The sequence below is a fragment of the Ranitomeya imitator genome, chromosome 9, assembly GCF_032444005.1.
Source record: "Ranitomeya imitator isolate aRanImi1 chromosome 9, aRanImi1.pri, whole genome shotgun sequence".
Taxonomy (NCBI): Eukaryota; Metazoa; Chordata; class Amphibia; order Anura; family Dendrobatidae; genus Ranitomeya; species Ranitomeya imitator.
In genome coordinates, this window is record NC_091290.1 from 88,779,137 (window position 1) to 88,803,405 (window position 24,269).

Here is a 24,269-nt window from a genome sequence, read left to right on the forward strand (position 1 = left end):
GTTTTTTTTACTTTTAGGATGGTAACCAGGGTAAACATCGGGTTACTAAGCGCGGCCCTGCGCTTAGTAACCCGATGTTTACCCTGGTTACCAGTGAAGACATCGCTGAATCGGTGTCACACACGCCGATTCAGCGATGTCAGCGGGAGATCCAGCGACCAAATAAAGTTCTGGCCTTCTAGCCCCGACCAACGACATCACAGCAGGATTCTGATCGCTGCTGCGTGTCAAACTGAACGATATCGCTAGCCAGGACGCTGCAACATCACGGATCGCTAGCGATATCATTTAGTGTGAAGGTACCTTTACAATAAAGGTACCGTCACACTCAGCAACTTTCCAACGATCACGACCAGCGATATGACCTGGCCGTGATCATTGGAAAGTCCTTGTGTGGTCGCTGGAGAGCTGACACACAGACAGCTCTCCAGCGACCAACGATGCCGAAGTCCCCGGGTAACCATCGGGTTACTAAGCGCAGGGCCGCGCTTAGTAACCCGATGTTTACCCTGGTTACCATTGTAAAAGTTAAAAAAACAAAAAACACTACATACGTACATTCCTGTCGCGTCCCCCAGCGTCAGCTTCCCTTCACTGTGTAAGCGCTGGCCGGAAAGCAGAGCGGTGATGTCACCGCTGTGCTCTGCTTTACGGCCTGCCGGCGCTGACACTGGGGGACGCAGGGAAGCTGACGCCGGGGGAACGTGACAGGAATGTAAGTATGTAGTGTTTTTTTTTTTTTTTACTTTTACAATGGTAACCAGGGTAAACATCGGGTTACTAAGCGCGGCCCTGCGCTTAGTAACCCGATGTTTACCCTGGTTACCAGTGAAGACATCACTGAATCGGCATCACACACGCCAATTCAGCGATGTCAGTGGGTGATCAGTGACGAAATAAAGTCCTGATCGTTCCCCAGTGACCAACGATCTCCCAGCAGGGGCCTGATCATTGGTCGCTGTCACGCATACCGATTTTGTTAACGATATCGTTGCTACGTCACAAAAAGCAACGATATCGTTAACAATATCGTTATGTGTGACGGTACCTTAACTTGTAGATCATTTGTCTGATTTGCGGCCTTGTTTGATTTTCCCCTTCTTTTGCATCTGTGAATAATCAATTTTTACTAGAGGGGCCTCTCTAGTGTTCTGGGCTTGCGTAATTCTAAAAAAAAAAAAAAGGGATCTGTTGACAGAGTTGTCAACAGGTCAATCTTTTGCGATCCGTTCCTTATAGACTTCGATGTAATATCCCCTCCCCAAAAAATAAATAAAATAAAAACAAACCCCCAGACCATGGAAGCTGTGAAGACTACGTTTTTTGATCCTGCTCAAAATAGGAAAGCGGCTGAAATGCAGTTAAAGAGAAGACTTCTTAAGACCTTTCCATTCCCATTCAAATGAATGGATCTTGTATTGCCTTTTCTCTGGCCCACCGTGCTCGGGCCGGCAGCTGTATGATGGCCGCAGGTCCTTTAATTTCTTCCTGCTCCATGAGCACGCACATGCAATAAAAGATTACATCCGGACACCAGTGCCAGCGTCAGGACGCACTTTGTGGGCAGAGTTATCACGCTAGTTTTACGGTCCTCCCCCCGAAGGATGGTGTAAATAACCAAATAGCCCTTGGCAGAAAAAAGCTTCCCCACCCTGCTCTACTGGATCGATGTTTGTTTTTGGATCAATTTTGGGATGACCATAATGGAAAGCGAACTACTTAACGTGAACAAAGTCTGATTTATACGGCATCTGTCTGGTTTGCATCTGTTGTTTATGTTCAGATGGGGGGAAAAACAGTCCTGTATTGAGACCCCATATAAATCATTGGGCCCCTTTGCTTCCATTTGACGCAGGATGCTGATCATTTTATCTGTTCTCCTTTTCGTGTGCTACAGTAAATAATAGAACTTTTCTGAATCACCTTTAAATTCGAAATCTTTTTCATCCAGTTCTTCTGTTATTTCTCCCCCTAAAATGTGAGTACCGGATGTGAGACCATGATGGATAGGTGCATGGCATTGTGCAGTCATGTACCCCTACAGTAGTGCAATGGTAAATCACAGTTGGCAATTTATTCCTAAATTCCAACGAGGAATAGCAATTTCTAAGAAAAGCTGCTCTAGAATTGTCGTTTAATGGAGGATGTAAATATTTATGAAACCACGCTATGTGGCAGACCCAGATGAGACTATGGGGGCACCAGTGAATTACAAGACTTTTATTTTCTTAGACTCTATTCACATGTTTGTTTTTTAATTTCAGTATAGTTTACATATTTGTATACTCATTAGATAACAGTTCTCACACCTTTGTTCCCATTATTCTTCACAGGAATTTCCCAGTACATCGGGATTTACCATTCCACTGGAAGAAAGGGTGTATTGCGCCACTGATTGATCAGTGTTGGACTGTAGGGTGACCTCTCCCAAAGGTTACCAGTTTATAGTCATCAATTTACCAATTAACGATTATCAATGTATTAAAACATTTTTGGGTGGAAAAAACAAGGAAATTAAGTAAAAAACAGAATTCTAAATTAAAGCTGATTCAGAATATGTAATTTTTATTGAAATAAAAGCTTTACAAAGTTATGCATTTTGGGTTGCAGTGTCCCTTCATCAGACCTATAAAGCAATGTATGAGGTTGGTTTGTGCATTGTCGTTACTACTCTAGCACCATACGAATTGTGGAAGCTGGTGGCATAGGACTGCTAGGAGTAGTGCTTCATACCCTGGTCGGCTGCTCCAGTTAGATCTGAATGTAATGCATGAATTACCATTCGTTTAATGACCGCATGACTAATTAATGTTCTCTCTTTTTTGTGTTGTGTTTTTCAGGTATGGCCTCACAAGTCTTGGTGTTCCCACCATATGTTTATCAAACTCAGTCAAGTGCCTTTTGTAGTGTGAAGAAACTGAAAATAGAACCAAGTAGTTGTGTGTACAGCAAGAGGAGCTATCCACACACCGACCTGAATGCTAGACACTTTGGATTTGCACATCCATCCAACAAGAGTAGGGCTCCTTTTCAGACAAAGAATCCAATTGACAGACCTCGCCAGCAGACTAGCACATCCCAAACCAGCGCAGTCACAGTAAAAACCAACACAGGTGCTCCCGGGGACCGAGCAGCGCAGGCGCAGCCAGATCCAGCAGAGGCACCAACAGTTGGGACACCGGATTGTGTATCAGACTTGCTGGAAACGCATCAGCGATGTGGATTGAAGCGTAAGAGTGAAGAGTTGGAAAACCAAGGTGGCACCATGCAGATTGTTGATGAATTGTCGGTACTGCCTGCCATGCTACCAGGCAACGCAGCAAACCCAGTAGCTGTTGTGGCGACCACTGGTGCTTCTAAGCAGAATGGGGCTAGTGTGGATGGTGACTATCAGTTGGTACAGCATGAAGTGTTGTGCTCGGTTAAAAATACTTATGAAGTACTGGATTTTTTGGGCCGGGGAACCTTTGGACAGGTGGTAAAGTGTTGGAAAAGGGGGACAAATGAGGTTGTGGCTGTCAAAATCCTAAAAAACCATCCTTCATATGCACGCCAAGGGCAGATTGAGGTGGGCATCCTTGCCAGGCTGAGCAACGAGAATGCTGATGAGTTTAACTTTGTGCGTGCGTACGAATGCTTTCAGCATCGGAACCACACTTGCTTGGTTTTTGAAATGTTGGAACAGAATTTATATGACTTTTTAAAGCAAAACAAATTTAGCCCATTACCCCTGAAAGTCATACGGGCCATCCTTCAGCAGGTGGCTACTGCACTGAAAAAGCTTAAAAGTCTTGGCTTAATTCACGCTGACCTCAAACCGGAGAACATCATGCTGGTGGATCCCGTGCGGCAACCTTACAGGGTGAAAGTAATCGACTTTGGCTCTGCTAGCCATATATCAAAGACTGTTTGCTCCACTTATCTGCAGTCCCGTTATTACAGGTAAGGCTTGTTTATAGCTTTTTCTTCTTCACTGAAACCTATTAAATATACCGCAGTTGTATATTCTCCTAAAGGGTTGTGTCTACTGTGTCTGTTGTTTGAGACTTTGTTCCCTTCACACCCTTTTCACGACTTTCTCAAGGAAATGGCAAAGTAGAATTCTGACTAATTGTCAGGCTCTTTGTGTCTGGTCTTTTTATGTGTGTACAGAGTTTTTAGTTTAACGGATAAACTATTAGGATTCTGGTGTAGAGAACGGTTATAGACTGTGTGGTCATTGGTTGTCACTGATTGTTGGAGCCTGATTCCACGGATTACTTGGGGGAAAGAGTCAGTAACACTAGGCACTCAACAACTAATATAAACTGAGGCAATGTTATGGAAGTTGCTGCACCTTTGATCCAGCCATCACCAGAGCTCATATCAGGCCTACCATACTCAGCTGAACATTGGCGGCATATCTTATCTCTGTCTATGCTGAGACAACTCCTTTAAATAGAAATTGCAGAGTTGAGCTAGAAGTATCTTATAATGGATGTATAGGGTCTTTTTTTATTGTAAAGGAACGTGACAGTAGGATTTACTCATAGGGAAGTATTTGGAACATTTTTTTCAGCCATCTAAGGCTACGTTCACATTAGCGTCATGCGACGCAGCGTCGCCGACGCACCGCACGACGCATCGGAAACGCACGCAAAAACGCACCTTTTTTGACGCAAGCGTCGGATGGATGCGTCGTAAAACGCAGCGTTTTTGGTGCGTTTTTGTTGCGTTTTTACAAAAAGCGCAGCGTTTTACGACGCATGCGTTGTCAAACACTGATTAGATCTTTACACACAATTTAGTGTCTAGACACTAGATAGCACCACCAATGAATAGAAGAGGGTGGGTCTAGTGTCTAGACAATCGATAATGCCACCAATGGGTAGATGGGGGTGGGTATTAATGTAATAGTGGTATATATACCCCGGCATAGATTATTTCCAACCATAGAGCATCAAGATGGATCGTCCCATGGAGAGTATCTACCTCAATTTTCAGCTGGAATTAGCCCTTGCTATTGCTTATGCTATTGCCTGTCATGAACAGAGGAAAAGAGACAAACTACGGAGAAGGAGTCATCGGCGTTTTTGGCTACACCCTATAGTGGAAGTCCGAGAGAGTCGTGGAGCCTACCATTGTCTGTTTGGCGAATTAAATGAGAACCAGGACAAATACTTTGAATACACCAGGATGTCAAAAGACAGCTTCCGATATCTGCTGCGTCTGGTGGAAGGAACCATTTCCAGGCAGGACACGCAGCTCCGTAAATCGATTTCCCCTGAGGAACGTCTGCTGGTGACTCTACGGTACGTAATGGAATGTGAAGGATTTATATGTTCTTGCCATTTTTTAAAGTAACGTGTTTTTGTTTTGTGGGGTGGGGGGATTGTTATTAAAAATGAAAAATTATTTCATAACAATTTTATTAATTATATTTATTTATTTTTCTTCTTGTCAGTTTCCTGGCTACCGGAGAGACATTGAGATCACTGCATTTCCAGTTTCGGATTGGAGTCTCAACACTGTCGGGTATTATTGCCGACACATGCCGCGCATTGTGGGACAACCTCCGGGAGGAATTTTTACCCATCCCTACAAGAGAAATATGGCTTGCCAACGCCCAAAAATTTGAACAAGTGTGTTCTTTCCCTAACTGTATTGGAGCCGTGGATGGGAAGCACATTAGGATTACCAAGCCTTCAAGAAGTGGATCTCTTTTTTTTTAATTATAAAAAATACTTTTCCACCGTGCTGATGGCAATTGCAGGTGCGGACTGCAGGTTTCTCGCTGTGGACATTGGAGCGTTTGGTCGTGCAAATGATTCACGGACATTTAAGGAGTCTGATATGGGCCGAAGATTGTACAATAACAATTTTAATTTCCCCCATCCACGACCTCTTCCCAACACCGACGGCCCGGCCCTGCCATTTGTTGTTGTTGGTGATGAGGCTTTTCAAATGAGTGGCAACCTACTTAAACCGTACTCAAGTCGTGGGTTGGACCGCACCAAAACTATATTTAATTATAAATGATAATGTGTGCAACCTGTAAAGCGCTGCGGAATATGTTAGCGCTATATAAAAATAAAGATTATTATTATTATTATAATTATAGACTGTCCAGGGCCAGAAGAACTGTGGAGTGCGCCTTTGGCATCCTGGTCTCCAAATGGCGTATCTTAGGATCCGCCATAAATTTGAAAATTGAGACAGTGGATGAGGTGGTGAAGGCGTGTGTGGTTCTCCACAATTTTATTATTGATAAAGAGAGAGTCAACGTGGAACTCGATGAACCCATACCAAATCCATTGCCTGATTATCAAGATCATCCTCTGCGGACAACTGTGGAGATTGCTCATATGAGGGACCAATTTGCTGCATACTTTGTTTCTGATGTTGGCCGTGTTTCATGGCAAGATCAAATGGTTTAATTCTTCGTGTTATTATGATGTCATGTAAACACTGTGGAGTCCATGTCATTTAACCATACTATGTAAGGTTATTGTTAAAATGTCCCCTGATTGTATAATGCGTTGTGTTTTGAAATAAAGTTCTTGTGCCTTTCCGTTTTCACCAAACAAATCTCCCATACGTTTTTCCATAGTAATAGAATTGTAAAATCCAATTTTATTGAAAGTAATGTGTGTCACACAAAACTTGTTTGTTCCATAGTTTTGACGTCTAACATAATCGGCTCCCACCTTGTCAACCATTTTTAATCCTGCAGACTATTTGCATATGGAACCAGGCTTGACAAGGAGGGAGACGATCATGTTTGCAAAACTCTACAGAGTTAACACTATTGTACTCAGGATGCTAGAATTCGTCCAGAGTCAAATAGTGGCGACACTGTGAACATTGCTTCCACCTCACCTGACCAATAATCTTAAGGTACATTAATAAAACTATTATCCAACGATACCGACCAGTGATACGACTGGACCGAGATCGTTGTTTAGTTGTCGCGTGGTTGCTGGAGAGCTGTCACACAGACAGCTCTCCAGCGACCAAAAAAGAGCAAGTCCCGTGTAATCTGGGTAATGTTATGAAGCGCTTTGCCACACTCACGATGTTTACCATTGTAAATGTAATTTTAAAAAATACAAAAAACCCTTACACTCCGGTGTGTGAAACGTCCATCGCCGTCAACTTCCTGTACTGTGCCAGCCCTAAAGCACAGCACAGCGTTTATTAAGTCAACGGTGTGCTCAGCTTTACGGGCGGGAATCACAGTGTCAGTGCGGAAAGATGACGGCGAGGGACGTGGTAGACACCTTTTTATATTTGTGGGGTATTGTTCACTTTTTATTTGAGTGTTCACTGCGCTAGTAACCCAATATTCCCTTGTTTAAAACAAAGACATCGCTGGATCGGTCTAAACTCGCCGATCCAACAATGACAGCATCTGATCAGTTACCCAAAAAAAATTCCAAATCATTCGCTGACACCAAAAAACTCAGAGCAGGGGCTCAATCGTTTTACAATTTCAGAAAAGATAACGTTGGTTACACACAAAAACCAACTTTATCTATACTGAAATTGTTGTGTGCTGGTACATTGTAAACTTGACATATTGAGCAATGCTGTTTGTGTTTGTAACATCTGATAGTACACTGAGCGACAGCCCTATAAAACAATGAAAAAAACAAATTGATAAATATTGTCAGACATTGCACATCAGGTGTTACAAAGACAATAATTGTGTATACGGCGCAAGGTGTGATTTGGTGCAAACTTTATTTGAGACAATAAAAACTAATTTTTTTAAAAAAAAATAACATTTATTTAGGGTACAAAAAAAAGAAATTTGGGAAATGTTATTAGGGGGTACCAACATCCGCAATTAAAGGGGATTGATATCCCACACTTTTTGGGGGTGTTGAGGAGACCGAGGAGGACGACGAGGGGGAGGAAGCAGCATACTCTGACACTAGACGGGATGCCGACATCAACCCAGGCAGTGGATGGTGGCGAGACTAGCAAAGCAGGAGGTGAGGGAGGAGGAGGGACGACCAGTGTCCTTGGCTGGCTACTCCGGCTCCGGGTAGACCCAGGCTGTGATGGTGTACTCCTTGTAGACCCAGGCTGGGTACTGGGTGTACTCCGTGTAGACCCAGCCTGGGTACTTGGTGTGCTCCGGGTCGACCCGGGGTGTTTTCTGGTGGTACTTTTGGGAGCAGCCATAGCCAAGGTCGTAGTACTTGTCGTCGTCTTCTTCTTCTTTTTCCTCCTCTCTCCCTCTGGGTGTGGGTCGGCTTCCCGTCTGTGTCCCCTTGAAGGCCTGTCAGGCTCTGAACTTTGGGGCTCTGTTCTGTGGTGGCGGTGGCGGTGGCACGCGGAGCTCTGTGGTGGTGCTCTGCAGCAGGAGTCGGAGTCATGGCAGCCAGCGATGGTACTGCGGGCATATTTGTCGCTGACTGCATGACCCGAGCCTGCTGCAGAGCACTGACATATACATTGTTGCAGCCCTGCATGACCGAAATCTGGAGTTCCGGCGTAAGATGTTCAACCATGCCGTTGTGAATGGCATTAAAAAAATGTTTGGCCGGCCTCGAGAGATCCGTTTCGATGTTTTCAAGGCGCCGTTCGATATTGCACATTTTATCGCACAGCGCCTTGAAACCATTCTGAAATATGGTGCTCAGATGTAAAAATTCGGCCATGGGCGCCCTGTCCGAGGCCCGCTGACGCTGTCGGGAAGACCCAAAGGAAGGAGCGACAGAGGCCTTGGCCAGGGGAACATCTGATGGACCGGCTGCCGGTTCGCCAGATTGTGGTGGTGCAGACCTGCTCTCGCTGTGGGATGGCTGCGACTGTTCAGATGGCGCTTCACAAAGGACCGCTCCAGAGGGTCGGACAGCCTCGCGGGTGCTGCTGTGTGTTCTGTGAAAACATAAGGAAACCATTAGTATACTAAATATCACATTTCACATGCGTCATTAATTAACTTTACCGCCAGGTATCAATTGCCGCCATTAATATTAACCTATTTTTAATATTGACACTGCATATGCACCATCAATATTAAAAAAAAAAAAGGTATTTATTTAATTCACAATAGTCACCCATGGTTGTGGTTTGCAACGCCAGACAATTATGCTTACGTTGGAACTGCCATGACGTCACGGTCATGTGACCGAGACATCATCACAGGTCCTGCGAGCTGAGCAATCATGGGAACATAACCTGCTTTGCAGTGGAATGTATGCCGTATCTACTTTTTTTGGTATAAAAAATCGGGGATATACCGGGATAGCCACTATACTACTACACTATTAAATATTGGCTGGGCATGGCCAATCTACTATTTTTCTGTGTTCTGTATACTTCAGATTTCAGGGAAAGAAATAGTAAGTCAAGCTCAACATTGTAGTAATCCCAGAAGGCTCGGAGCACGGAGCCGCTGTGTCAAGTGTGAGAAGACCAGAAATGAATAAAAAATTCTAGGTCAACGAGGCGTGAAAAGTAAAAACAAAATACTTTATTCACTTCAATCAGAAGCAGAGGATGAAACATCTGCACAATACAATAAAAACACTATCTACGCGTTTCAGGTCTGATGTTCCCTGTCACCTGAAACGCGTAGATAGTGTCTATTGTATTGTGCTGATGTTTCATCCTCTGCTTATGATTGAAGAGGATAAAAGTATGTATTTTTTACTTTTCACACCTCGGTGAACTTGCCTTTTTTTCTTCATTTCTATACTTTGTACTTGCCAAAATAAATGGCTGGGCAATAAGCTACGTGGCTGGAATGTAGTATGTGAATATGCATGTTGTAAAAACTAGGTGTGTGCATAGGTACTATACTTACTCTCTGCTTTCAAGGACCGGTCGCAAGAACTGCAGTATACGGTTATACTTGTACACCGAGGTCCTTGAAGCGGCAGCACCACTACGAGTCTGTCCCTCCTTTTTCAGGCCCCTCCTGAAGTGGTCCTTCATGGAGCGCCATCTGGTCTTCAATTGTTTAACTGTGTATAAATTGAAAAAATAAAAAAGGTTTTAGATAATATATTGAAAACGATTACGCAACCGTGTGCAATCCCAATAGAAGACATCACAGACGGTTGTGTAATCCTGGCATGATGGGTCACAGCAGCATTTTGGAAATACTTACGGAAACTAGCTTTCGCCTTGGGGGAAGCGCTGTCGAAGCCATCCCACAGCGATTGTGCCACCTCTTTCCACAGACCCCGCAATATGCCCTGGTCCGCGTGCCGGGGGTCACGGCTGTCCCACAACGGGCCCCGTGCTTCAATGGATGCCACCATCATGTCAATATTGAGTGGTTCATCCAGGGCCCGTTGTGAAACCTAGAAAAAATGGAAAATATTAATGTTTGAAAGGATAAAAAAAATTGTCCCTACCTCCTCCACCGCCACCTACTACACACAACACCACAACCTCCCACCACCCCCCATAACCGCAAAAACAAAAAAATTAAACAAAAAAAATGAATAGGTTTGAAATAAATACTTACTCTCCGTCCTGCAGCCACAGCTTGGCCCCGTGGTCCCTGCTGCTGCTCCCTCTCTTCCTCCTGGTTCTCCTCCTCACTTGAAGAAGCCTGCAAAATAGTTTACCAAAAAGTTGAGTGACATCTACAAATGACAGCGAATATAGTAAGCAATAGTAGATCATGTACTCACCGGACTCCTCAGCGGTGGGGTGTGGCTGGAATCGCTGCCGCTGGCCATGACAAATGCAATTCTGAAAAAAGAACAAAATAACATTGATCCCATGCTCCTATGCACAATCCAGCAATATATAAAAAAAAAAAGTCATTTAAACCACAAAGAACATTGCACTCCAACTGAATTAAAGGCCCCTTCACATTAAGTGACGCTGCAGCGGTACCGACAACGATCCGGATCGCTGCAGCGTCGCTGTTTGGTCGCTGGAGAGCTGTCACACAGACCGCTCTCCAGCGACCAACGATGCCGGTAACCAGGGTAAACATCGGGTAACTAAGCGCAGGGCCGCGCTTAGTAACCCGATGTTTACCCTGGTTACCATCCTAAAAGTAAAAAAAAACAAACAGTACATACTTACCTACAGCCGTCTGTCCTCCAGCGCTGCGCTCTGCTTCTCTGCACTCCTCCTGTACTGGCTGTGAGCCGGAAAGCAGAGCGGTGACGTCACCGCTCTGCTTTCCGGCTCACAGCCAGTACAGGAGGAGTGCAGAGCACAGCGCTGGAGGACAGACAGCGGTAGGTAAGTATCTAGTGTTTGTTTTTTTTTTACTTTTAGCATGGTAACCAGGGTAAACATCGGGTTACTAAGCGCGGCCCTGCGCTTAGTTACCCGATGTTTACCCTGGTTACCAGTGAAGACATTGCTGGATCGGTGTCACACACGCCGATCCAGCGATGTCAGCAGGAGTCCAGCGACGAAATAAAGTTCTGGACTTTATTCAGCGACCAACGATCTCCCAGCAGGGGCCTGATCGTTGGTCGCTGTCACACAGAACGATTTCCTTAACGATATCGTTGCTACGTCACAAATAGCAACGATATCGTTAACAATATCGTTATGTGTGAAGGTACCTTAACGCTGAGCAAACAACACGGCCACATTGATTAAATTAAAGAAACAATGGCAGAGACAACCCAATGGCAGAGTACAAAAGCCTAAAGATAAGAAAACTAATCTACAACAGACAGACCCTATGTAGTAATCCCAAAAGGTTTTTTTTTTTTTTAAAAAGTACAGTATGCACGGAGCAACACAAAAAACACAATAGTTTTTTGAAAGTAAAAAATTAACAACCCCCAAAAATTAAGGGCAGAAAAATTAATAACACACCATACTTTACAATAAAACCGACAGGGACGGAGACAATAAAAGGGCCATACAACGCCATACATCACAACCATAAACATACAACGATGTCTTTACACAACCACAGTGCTGAACATAATACACAACTTGCAATAAAAAATTAATAAATGTAATAAAAGGGCGCAGAATCATTCCATACTACCATACTTAACAATAAAACCGACAGGGCCGGAGACTATTAAACGCCATCATATAACGCAAGAAAACATCACAACTGAATACAAAAAACACCACCAAACCAAAAAATGGAAACAAAAAATCTATCCTGGAAAGAACAATAATCAAGGCCGCAGACAATGAAACGCCATCCTATACCACGCCATACATCACAACCAGACTAAAAATACCACAATATCTTTAACCACAGTGCAGAATATAATACACAACTTGCAAAAATAATTTAAAAAAACATGTAGAAAATGCAGAGAATCATTCTATACTTACATCTCTGGACAGCGGATGAATAGTAGAAGTCGTCTGGGGTTCTGGTGTGATGCCTCTAGATGTTCTGGAGATGTGCCTCTGGTGTCTTGCCTCAAGATGCTGCAGCAGAAGTGACAAACAATCCAACATTTTCTTTATATATGGGGGATGTTTTTCTCACTGTTTGCACTGTCTAGACACTGTCTAGACACTTTTTTGTTTCATTTTATCTAACGACGCATGCGTCGCACAACGCACGCACGACGCACACCCGCGACGCAAGTGCATTGTCAATAGGTTTCAATGGGAAATTGTAACGCATTGACGACTCAAATGCGACGCAAGTGCGACACGCGCGTTTTTTGGACGGTACAAAAATGCAACATGGTAGCGTCTCCGACGCCACCCATGTGCGGTGAAACGACGCATGCATTGTGCGTTTTACCGAAAACGCACGACAACGCAACGCATGCGTCCCCAATGATAAAGATAGGGGCGCATGACGCATGCGTTGTCGTGCGTCGGCGACGCTGCGTCGCATGACGCTAATGTGAACGTAGCCTAATACTGTTATTTCATGATTCCTGTGTTATACCTAAACGCCACCTGTGTGCTTAAAAACCATTGTTCCTGCCTACAGTTTGTGGACTGGTCAGGGACTGTGGTGTGACTGACATCCCAGCATGTCCACGCTAGGATGTCAGTCACGTGGGTGTGATCCCCGCACACTGCGGCAATGACTGCTAGGCGTCCTGCACTTGGTCACTGTCTGCAGGCGGGGAAGAGGGGTATGAGGATAAATTACAGTATTGGGAAGGTGGCAGCGCACCCCTAATATCTCCTAGCAGTAAATCTGCAGTCATGTTCCCTTTTTGCAATTCCCTGGTGCAGTTTACTGTGACACACAAATCTCATTTTCTTGTAAATTCGCTTGTATTGATTGCACCTCATTTTCCATTGCACGGTTATGTAGAATAGTCTTCAGTAGGGTTGAGCGAAACGGGTCGAACATTTTCAAAAGTCGCCGACTTTTGGCGAAGTCGAGTTTCATGAAACCCGATCCGACCCCTGTGCGTGGTCGGCCATGCGGTACGCGACTTTCGCGCCAAAGTCGCGTTTCAATGACGCGAAAAGCGCCATTTCTCAGCCAATGAAGGTAAACGCAGAGTGTGGGCAGCGTGATGACATAGGTCCTGGTCCCTACCATCTTACAGAAGGGCATTGCAGTGATTGGCTTGCTGTCTGCGGCGTCACAGGGGCTATAAAGGGGCGTTCCCGCCGACCGCCATGTTACTGCTGCTGATCTGAGCTTAGGGAGAGGTTGCTGCCGCTTCGTCAGAAGCAGGGATAGCGTTAGGCAGGGTCCATTAACCACCAAACCGCTTGTGCTGTAGCGATTTCCACTGCCCAACACCACCTTCGGTGTGCAGGGACAGTGGAAGCTCCTTTTTTTTTTTTTTCCCCCTCAGCGCTGTAGCTCATTGGGCTGCCCTAGAAGGCTCCCTGATAGCTGCATTGCTGTGTGTATGCCGCTGTGCAAACCAACTGCTTTTTTCAAAGCACAAATCCTCTTGTTCCTTCCTTTCTGCACAGCTATCTTGTTTGTTTGTCCACACTTTTTATTTAATTTGTGCATCAGTCCACTCCTTATTGCTGCCTGCCATACCTGGCTGAGATTACTGCAGGCAGGGAGATAGTAGCTGCCTGCCATACCTGGCTGAGATTACTGCAGGGAGATAGTAATTGAAGGACAGTTCCTTTTTTTTTTTTTTTTTTTTGTGGGAGATTAAGATTGACATTTCTGCTAGAGTGCCATCTCTGTCTGTGTCATCTCTCACTCAGTGGGCCATAGAAAGCCTATTTATTTTTTTGCTTGATTTGGTTTCCAAAATCTACCAGAAAAAATCACAACATCAATCAGTGGGAGAAAAATATTGGCCTCAGGGCTTGTGTGCCACTCCTTACTCCTGTGTGTGCCATCTGTCACTCAGTGGGCCATAGAAAGCCTATTTATTTTTTTGCTTGATTTGGGTTCTAAATTCTACCTGAAAAAATCAATAAATCAATCAGTGGGAGATTAAAATTGGCCTTTGGGCTTGTGTGCCAGTCCTACGCGTGCCATCTCTCTCTCTCTCAGATAGTGGGCCATAGAAAGCCTATTTTTTTATTATTTTATTGGGTTTATAAATTTTCCCTGGAAAAAAAAAAAAAGTGGGAGATTAATATTGGCCTCTGGGCTTGTGTGCCAGTCCTGAGCGTGCCATCTCTCTCACAAATAGTGGGCCATAGAAAGCCTATTTATTTTTTTGGTTGATTTGGGTTCATAATTCTACCTGAAAAAATCAATCAATCAATCAGTGGGAGATTAATATTGGCCTTTGGGCTTGTGTGCCAGTCCTAAGCGTGCCATCTCTCTCTCTCAGATAGTGGGCCATAGAAAGCCTATTTATTATTATTTTTTTTATTGGGTTTATAAATTTTCCCTGGAAAAAAAAAAAATGGGAGATTAATATTGGCCTCTGGGCTTGTGTGCCAGTCCTGAGCGTGCCATCTCTCTCACAAATAGTGGGCCATAGAAAGCCTATTAATTTTTTTGCTTGATTTGGGTTCCAAAATCTACCAAAAAAAAATCACTAAATCAATCAGTGGGAGATTAATATTGGCCTCTGGGCTTGTGTGCCACTCCTGACTCCTGTGTGCGTCATCTGTCACTCAGTGGGCCCTAGAAAGCCTATTTTTTGTTTTATTTGTTTTCTAAATTCTCCCTGAAACAATCATTTTATTTTCTTTGGTTTCTAAATTATTCCTGAAAAAAATCATTTTTTTTTGTATTTTTTTTTCTCTCAAGTCTCCCTGAAAAAAAAAAAAAAAAAAAAAAAATCTGTGGGAGATTCATATTGCCCCTTCTGCTTGTGTGCCAGTCTTGACTCCTGGGTGTGCCATCTCTCTCTCTCTCCCCAATTGTGGGCCATAGAAAGCCTATTAATTTTTTTGCTTGATTTGGGTTCCAAAATCGACCAAAAAAAATAACTAAATCAATCGGTGGGAGATTAATATTGGCCTCTGGGCTTGTGTGCCACTCCTGACTCCTGTGTGCGTCCTCTCTCACTCAGTGGGCCCTACAAAGCCTTTTTTTTTTTTTTTCTCCTAAATTCTCCCTGAAACAATCATTTCATTTTATTTGTTTTATAAATTCTTCTGTAAAAAATAATTTTTTTTTAAATTTTTTTTTTTTCTGAAGTCTCCCTTTTAAAAAAAACAAACACAAATCAGTGGGAGATAAATATTTACATTTGCGCTTCAGTGACAGTCCTGCGTGTGTGCCATCTCATTTGTTGCCAACAACAACAGAGTGTGTAACATTGTGGCTGATTTTCGTTGTGGTCTCACCCACCTGTAAAGGGGTAGCTAAATCATACTGAAGTTATAGCTCACCGTGTAAGTTGTGTGACAGCAACAAATACCGTTCGTTTGGTAACGTTTTTAAAACAATGAGGAAGTCTGGTGGAAGAGGTCGTGGCCGGGGGCGTTCATTGTCAGCTGGTAATGAGGGTAGTGGTGGAGCATCAGGTGGTAGTGGGAAAAAAAATATTGCACCTAAGTCTGGAGCTGTGGAGCCAGGTTCGTCGTCTGGCTACACAAGGCCTCAAACCCTCCCTTTTCTGGGAGTAGGAAAACCGCTTTTAAAGCCGGAGCATCAAGAGCAAGTTTTGGCTTATCTTGCTGACTCAGCCTCTAGCTCTTTTGCCTCCTCTCGTGAAACTGGTAAAAGTAAAAGCAGCGCGTCGTTAGTGGATGTTCACGGTCAGGGACAAGTCGCTTCCTTGTCCTCTTCAGCAAAAACAACAACAGAGAAGAATGCAGCAGGCGACACAACGGGTTACTCCATGGAGCTCTTTACACATACCGTTCCTGGGTTAGAAAGTGAAGCAGTTAACAGTCCATGCCCATTACAAGTTGAATCTGACATGGAGTGCACTGATGCACAGCCACAGCCAGACTACTATGCTGGTCCTTTGACTCAGACCACAACATTGCCCTCGCAGGGTGCTGATCAAGAATCAGACCCTGATGAGACTATGTTGCCCCATCACGAACGCTATACCACCGACCGACACGGTGACACAGACGAAGTTGCACACGAGCTACAAGAAGAGGTAATAGATGACCCAGTTCTTGACCCCGATTGGCAGCCATTGGGGGAACAGGGTGCAGGCGGCAGCAGTTCTGAAGCGGAGGAGGAGGGGCCGCAGCAGGCATCAACATCGCAACAGGTTCCATCTGCCGGGCCCGTATCTTGGCCAAAACGCGTGGCAAAGTCAAAACCTGTTGGAGGACAGCGTGGCCATCCGGTTAAAGCTCAGTCTGCAATGCCTGAAAAGGTATCCGATTCTAGAAAGAGTGCAGTCTGGCATTTTTTTAAACCACATCCAATTGATCAGCACAAAGTAATCTGTCAAAAATGTTCAACTACCTTAAGCAGAGGGCAGAATCTGAAAAGTCTCAATACAAGTTGCATGCATAGACATTTAACCACCATGCATTTGCAAGCTTGGACTAACTACCAAACGTCCCTTAAGGTTGTAGCACCCTCGGCCAATGAAGCTACTCATCAACGCAACATCCCTTCCGGCAGTGTAGGGCCACCATTTTCTGCACCACCTGCAGTATCTGTGCAGGTTTCTTTGCCAGGCCAAAGCAGTCAGGGTCAGGGAATCTCCAGTTTCGTAGTAGGAAACACTGCATCTAGGGCACCGGCGGCAACAATACCATCTCCCACCGTCTCTCAGTCTGCCATGTCCACCGGCACCCCCGCTAGTTCCACGATCTCCAGCTCTCCAGTCCAGCTCACCCTACATGAGACTATGGTTAGAAAAAGGAAGTACTTAGCCTCGCATCCGCGTACACAGGGTTTGAACGCCCACATAGCTAGACTAATCTCGTTAGAGATGATGCACTACCGGTTAGTTGAAAGCGAAGCTTTCAAAGACCTGATGGAGTACGCTGTACCACGCTACGAGCTACCCAGTCGACACTTTTTTTCCAGAAAAGCCATCCCAGCCCTCCACCAGCATGTTAAAGAGCGCATCGTCCATGCACTCAGGCAATCTGTGAGCACAAAGGTGCACCTGACAACAGATGCATGGACCAGTAGGCATGGCCAGGGACGTTACGTGTCCATCACGGCACACTGGGTAAATGTGGTGGATTCAGGGTCCACAGGGGACAGCAAGTTTGGGACAGTTCTGCCTAGCCCACGGTCTAGGAAACAGTTGGCTGTAGCCGTTCGCACCCCCTCCTCCTCCTCCTCCTCCTCCTCCTCGTCCTCCTGCAGAAGCGAGAGCTCGTCCACAGACCGCAGTCGCACAACCACTCCATCCGCAGCTGCCACTGTTGCACACCAGGTCTCCCATTATGGGGCAGCTACTGGCAAACGTCAGCAGGCTGTATTGGCTATGAAGTGTTTGGGCGACAACAGACACACCGCGGAAGTTCTGTCCGAGTTCTTGCAGCAAGAAACGCAGTCGTGGCTGGGCACTGTAGATCTTGAGGCAGGCAAGGTAGTGAGTGATAACGGAAGGAATTTCATGGCTGCCATCTCCCTTTCCCAACTGAAACACATTCCTTGCCTGGCTCACACCTTAAACCTGGTGGTGCAGTGCTTCCTGAAAAGTTATCCGGGGTTATCCGACCTGCTCCTCAAAGTGCGTGGACTTTGCGCACATATCCGCCGTTCGCCTGTACACTCCAGCCGTATGCAGACCTATCAGCGTTCTTTGAACCTTCCCCAGCATCGCCTAATCATAGACGTTGCAACAAGGTGGAACTCAACACTGCACATGCTTCAGAGACTGTGCGAACAGAGGCGGGCTGTTATGTTTTTGTGGGAGGATACACATACACGGGCAGGCAGTAGGATGGCAGACATGGAGTTGTCAGGTGTGCAGTGGTCGAAGATTCAAGACATGTGTCAAGTCCTTCAGTGTTTTGAGGAATGCACACGGCTGGTTAGTGCAGACAACGCCATAATAAGCATGAGCATCCCCCTAATGTGTCTGCTGATGCAAAGTTTGACGCACATAAAGGATCAGGCGTCTGCACCAGAGGAAGAGGAAAGCCTTGATGACAGTCAGCCATTGTCTGGTCAGGGCAGTGTACAGGACGAGGTAGCGGGCGAAGAGGAGGTGGAGGATGATGGGGATGAGTATATTTTTAATGAGGAAGCTTTCCCGGGGTCATTGGAAATTGGTGGCGTGGCAAGGGCGGGTTCTGGTTTTTTGAGGGACACAAGTGACGTAGATTTGCCTGCAACTGCTCCTCAACCAAGCACAACCGCAGATTTGACAACTGGAACTTTGGCCCACATGGCGGATTATGCCTTGCGTATCCTCAAAAGGGACACACGCATTACAAAAATGATGAACGATGACTATTACTGGTTGGCCTGCCTCCTTGATCCTCGCTATAAAGGCAAATTGCAAAATATTATGCCACATGAGAACTTGGAACTAATATTAGCAGCAAAACAATCAACTCTTGTTGACCGTTTGCTTCTGGCATTCCCTGCACACAGCGCCCGTGATCGTTCTCACACGAGCTCCAGGGACCAGCAGACCAGAGGTGTTAGAGGGGCAGAAATCAGAAGTGGCGTTGGCCAGAGGGGTTTTCTGACCAGGTTGTGGAGTGATTTTGCTATGACCGCAGACAGGACAGGTACTGCAGCATCAATTCAAAGTGACAGGAGACAACATTTGTCCAGTATGGTTACAAACTATTTTTCATCCCTTATCGACGTTCTCCCTCAACCGTCATTCCCATTTGATTACTGGGCATCCAAATTAGACACCTGGCCAGAATTGGCAGAATATGCATTGCAGGAGCTTGCTTGCCCGGCAGCTAGTGTCCTATCAGAAAGAGTATTCAGTGCTGCAGGTTCAATACTAACTGAAAAAAGGACTCGTCTGGCTACCCAAAATGTAGATGATCTAACCTTCATTAAAATGAACCACAACTGGATTTCGAAATCTTTTGCCCCACCTTGCCCGGCTGACACCTAACTTTCCTATGAAAAGGTCTTGCCTGTGGACTCTTCTGAATGACTTTTCCAATCTCGTAATTTTCTGCACCTGATTGTCTAGCATACGACATGTTTACTCCTAACAAAATGGCCAAACTCCCCACACGGGGCCGTGGTATCGCCACTTTGCGCCAGCACCCGTGAGAGTGCTGTTTGTCTGAAGAGGTGGGTGTGCCCGCTTTTGGTCGACGGCACTGCCACTGGGTCCCTCATAGTACAATAAAGTGTCTCTGGCGGTGGTGGTGCGCACCCAACGTCAGACACACCATTGTAATATGAGGGGCCCTGGGCCTGTACCGCCGGCCACAAGACAGTTCCCCCCCCCCAGCTCAAACAGTGCTCTACCACTAGCAAAATTATCTCTCACAGCTTCACCAATGTTTAGTCTATGCGCTGACATCCTTCAATGCCTGGCACTGACAATACCATTGTTTTGACATTTTTGTTATGTTAGGCCTTCGAAGCCTGTCTGCGGTCCGTTCTTTCTACAACTACTACACTGACCAGGCCACTGCTGGCCATGTTCCCCTGGAACCAATTTAAACTTGCCTACAGCCAGCCCAATTTTGTTATGTTAGGCCTTCTTAGCCTGTCTGCCGTCACTCCTTCCACTAGACTTCCACTGACCAGACCACTGTTGCCCGTGTACCCCTGGAACCAATTTTAAATTGCCAACAGCCAAATGTTATTATGTTAGGCCTTTGATGCCTGTCTGCCGTCACTCCTTCCACTAGACTTCCACTGACCAGACCACTGTTGCCCGTGTACCCCTGGAACCAATTTTAAATTGCCAACAGCCCAATGTTATGATGTTAGGCCTTTGATGCCTGTCTGCCGTCACTCCTTCCACTAGGCCTCCACTGACCTGTCTACTGCTGCCCGTGTTCCCATGGAACCAATTGTAAATTGCCTACAGCCAGCCCATTTTATTACGTTAGGCCTTCGAAGCCTGTCTGCGGTCCCTCCTTCCACTAGGCCTCCACTTACCTGTCTACTGCTGCCCGTGTTCCCCTGGAACCAATTTTAAATTGCCTACAGGCAGCCCAATTTATTATGTTAGGCCTTCGAAGCCTGTCTGCGGTCCCTCCTTCCACTAGGCCTCCACTGACCTGTCTACTGCTGCCCGTGTTCCCCTGGAACCAATTTTAAATTGCCTACAGCCAGCCCATTTTATTATGTTAGGCCTTCGAAGCCTGTCTGCGGTCCCTCCTTCCACTAGGCCTCCACTTACCTGTCTACTGCTGCCCGTGTTCCCCTGGATCCAATTTTAAATTGCCTACAGGCAGCCCAATTTATTATGTTAGGGCTTCGAAGCCTGTCTGCGGTCCCTCCTTCCACTAGGCCTCCACTGACCTGTCTACTGCTGCCCGTGTTCCCCTGGAACCAATTTTAAACTGCCTACAGGCAGCCCAATTTATTATGTTAGGGCTTTGAAGCCTGTCTGCGGTCCCTCCTTCCACTAGGCCTCCACTGACCTGTCTACTGCTGCCCGTGTTCCCCTGGAACCAATTTTAAATTGCCTACAGCCAGCCCATTTTATTATGTTAGGCCTTCGAAGCCTGTCTGCGGTCCCTCCTTCCACTAGGCCTCCACTTACCTGTCTACTGCTGCCCGTGTTCCCCTGGAACCAATTTTAAATTGCCTACAGGCAGCCCAATTTATTATGTTAGGGCTTCGAAGCCTGTCTGCGGTCCCTCCTTCCACTAGGCCTCCACTGACCTGTCTACTGCTGCCCGTGTTCCCCTGGAACCAATTTTAAACTGCCTACAGGCAGCCCAATTTATTATGTTAGGGCTTCGAAGCCTGTCTGCGGTCCCTCCTTCCACTAGGCCTCCACTGACCTGTCTACTGCTGCCCGTGTTCCCCTGGAACCAATTTTAAATTGCCTACAGCCAGCCCATTTTATTATGTTAGGCCTTCGAAGCCTGTCTGCGGTCCCTCCTTCCACTAGGCCTCCACTTACCTGTCTACTGCTGCCCGTGTTCCCCTGGAACCAATTTTAAATTGCCTACAGGCAGCCCAATTTATTATGTTAGGGCTTCGAAGCCTGTCTGCGGTCCCTCCTTCCACTAGGCCTCCACTGACCTGTCTACTGCTGCCCGTGTTCCCCTGGAACCAATTTTAAACTGCCTACAGGCAGGCCAATTTATTATGTTAGGGCTTCGAAGCCTGTCTGCGGTCCCTCCTTCCACTGGGCCTCCACTGACCTGTCTACTGCTGCCCGTGTACCCCTTGAACCAACATCATAAAATAAAAAAAAAAGTATTTTGCTTATAAAAAAGAAAATACTGGTGAGATATCAAATGCAGACATTTTAACATTAAAAACAAACACACAACTAAAATCTGGTACAGTACTAAAAATGGCCACCAGCTACAATTACTTTATCCTGCAAGTATTTAACTGAAAGGTTTTTTAAATTGAAAACACAGATATGGCATCCACCGAGTGTTGTCCTGTCGCGTCTTCTTTATATTATTGCCGAGAAGATGCAAAACAATGAAAATAATAAAATCATTAATTACCAAAATAATAGAGAAAGTCAACACCACATTGCAAATAAACATTCATTCCAAATAAAGAAGCAGGGCGCGTCCGAGGGTGAGTATATACCTAATAAGAATATAATCACCCTCGGACGCGCAATGCTTATTTCCAACAGCCTTCCTTCCTAAGAATCAGCCCTTCCGTGGTGTAGAGAGACGTTGTGTTACACTTCAAGGTGTTCCCCAGGTTGTCTTTCCTGAGCTTCGATCTTCCGGCTCTCGTTTAGTAGTTCTTGGAAACTACACTGCATTAGGCCTTCAAATTGGGTATGGGGTGTAGAGAGAGGGTGTGTTACACTCCAAGGTGTTCCCCAGGTTGCCTTTCCTGAGCTTCGATCTTCATGCTCTCGTTTAGTAGTTGTCGGAAACTACGCTGCATTAGGCCTACAAATTGGGTATGGGGTGTAGAGAGAGGGTTTGTTACACTCCAAGGTGTTCCCCAGGTTGCCTTTCCTGAGCTTCGATCTTCCGGCTCTCGTTTAGTAGTTGTTGGAAACTACGCTGCATTAGGCCTTCAAATTGGGTATGGGGTGTAGAGAGAGGGTGTGTTACACTCCAAGGTGTTCCCCAGGTTGCCTTTCCTGAGCTTCGATCTTCCGGCTCTCGTTTAGTAGTTGTTGGAAACTACACTGCATTAGGCCTACAAATTGGGTATGGGGTGGAGAGAGATGGTGTGTTACACTCCAAGGTGTTCCCCAGGTTTCCTTGCCATTGCTTCGGTCTTCCGACTCTCGTTTAGTAGTTGTAGAAAAGTACACTGCATTAGGCCTACAAAATGGGTATGGGGTGGAGAGAGATGGTGTGTTACACTCCAAGGTGTTCCCCAGGTTGCCTTTCCTGAGCTTCTATCTTCAGGCTCTCATTAAATTGTGGTTAAATGGAACAACTGCATTTGGCGTACTAGTTGGTTTGGGGCCTACTATCGGTGTCTGCCACTCCTTGCTGTTCTCCTGGTTTCCTGTCCTGAAATTCCATTTTCAGGCTCTCGTTAAGTAGTTGTTAATGTTAGACTGCATTTGGCCTACTAGTTGGGTTGGGGCCTACTATCGGTGTCTGCCACTCCTTGCTGTTCTCCTCCACTGAACAAAGCTGTGCCGCCTGTTTACTACGGTTGCCAATTTTGAACTGCATTTCGACTAATTACTGATTTGGGCCTACTCTCTGTGTCAGCCTCTCATTCCAGTTGTCCTCCACTGCAATGCCCCCTGGTTATTCCTGTGTTACCAATTTTGAACTGCATTTAGCCCACTTTATTCTTTGGGCCTATATCTGTGTTTCCACTTCATCGTGCCCATTGCCCAGCCAGTGATAGATGAGTCTGCTGGTACATTGACCCATAACGCAACATTCCCCGTGCATGCTACACAACAACATTGTGACCCTGCTGAAAGTCAGGTTGCTCTTCCCGCATACCATACCACCTTACACGGGGACAAAGAGGAAGGTGCAGATGAAAGTGCAGGTTCCTTCATCAGGTGGGGGGAGGAATACTAGTTGGCGACGTCACTGGCACAGGGCCTCTCATAGTACGCAAAAGTGTTGCTGCCGGTGGGAGGCGCCCCCGCCGTGCAAACACACCGCTGTACTTTGAGGGGCCCTGTGCCAGTGCCAATGCCAACAAGTGGGCCCCCCCTGCTTGCTCAGGATCACAGCACTTGCAAAGTTGAAATACTTACCTCTCCCTGCTCCACTGCCGTGACGTGGTCCAGATTTCCTGGGCCCACTAATTACTTGAACCAGCCCTACCCCACACAACTTTAGCCAAATGACCCCCAATTTCAAATGCCTTCCAATTATTATAAGGTAAATTACGCTTGACAAGCTTCATTAAGAAGAATGGATGTTTTTGCCATTAAAATGGGCAGTGTAGATGTTTTCCTGGCCCCCACTCACTGCCGACTATGCTGCCCCATTGACTTGCATTGGGTTTCGTGTTTCGGTCGATCCCGACTTTTCGCCATAATCGGCCGATTTCACTCGACCCGACTTTTGAGATAGTCGGGTTTCGCGAAACCCGGCTCGACTCTAAAAAGGTCAAGGTCGCTCAACTCTAGTCTTCAGTGCTATTTGCTTGTTTGTTTGTAAATGACTTATTTTTTCTTTAGCTTGGGCAGTCTTGAAGTTTCTGTGCAGTGTTGCAGGGTCAGCATTGTAGAGAGTACTTATTTCCCCATTTACTTTTACGTCTCCATTTGTCATTAATGTCTCATTGAGCAGCATTAAGCCCACGTTTTATGTATCTTATGTATTAGTTTATAGGCTCAGAAATCAGATGCAGGATGGTAAAATTAACTGATCACTGTGTTTGGAGGCCAGTTTGGCAGGAGTTCACACTACAGTCTGATCTGGTTGACTTTAGAAGAAGATCTCCACCATAAGCACTGATTGATTTA

General features: G+C 45.8%; 2 protein-coding genes across 2 annotated transcripts in view; one reads left to right on the plus strand and one right to left on the minus strand.

The window, feature by feature from the left end:
- The window catches only part of HIPK3 (homeodomain interacting protein kinase 3), a 250,315-nt gene that overhangs the window by 36,973 nt on the left and 189,073 nt on the right, over positions 1 to 24,269 (plus strand). Inside the window, exon 2 of the mRNA XM_069739692.1 lies at positions 2,841 to 3,942. Coding sequence (XP_069595793.1) covers positions 2,841 to 3,942 — 1,102 coding nt within the window. The remainder of the gene's footprint in view (positions 1 to 2,840; positions 3,943 to 24,269) is intronic.
- LOC138649319 (uncharacterized) lies at positions 7,948 to 10,722 on the minus strand. Its single transcript, XM_069739604.1, has 2 exons — positions 10,638 to 10,722; positions 7,948 to 10,555 (listed from the first exon to the last, which is right to left on the minus strand). The coding sequence occupies exon 2, from the start codon at positions 8,889 to 8,891 to the stop codon at positions 7,962 to 7,964; it is 930 nt and encodes a 309-aa protein (XP_069595705.1). The 5' UTR covers positions 8,892 to 10,555; positions 10,638 to 10,722; the 3' UTR covers positions 7,948 to 7,961.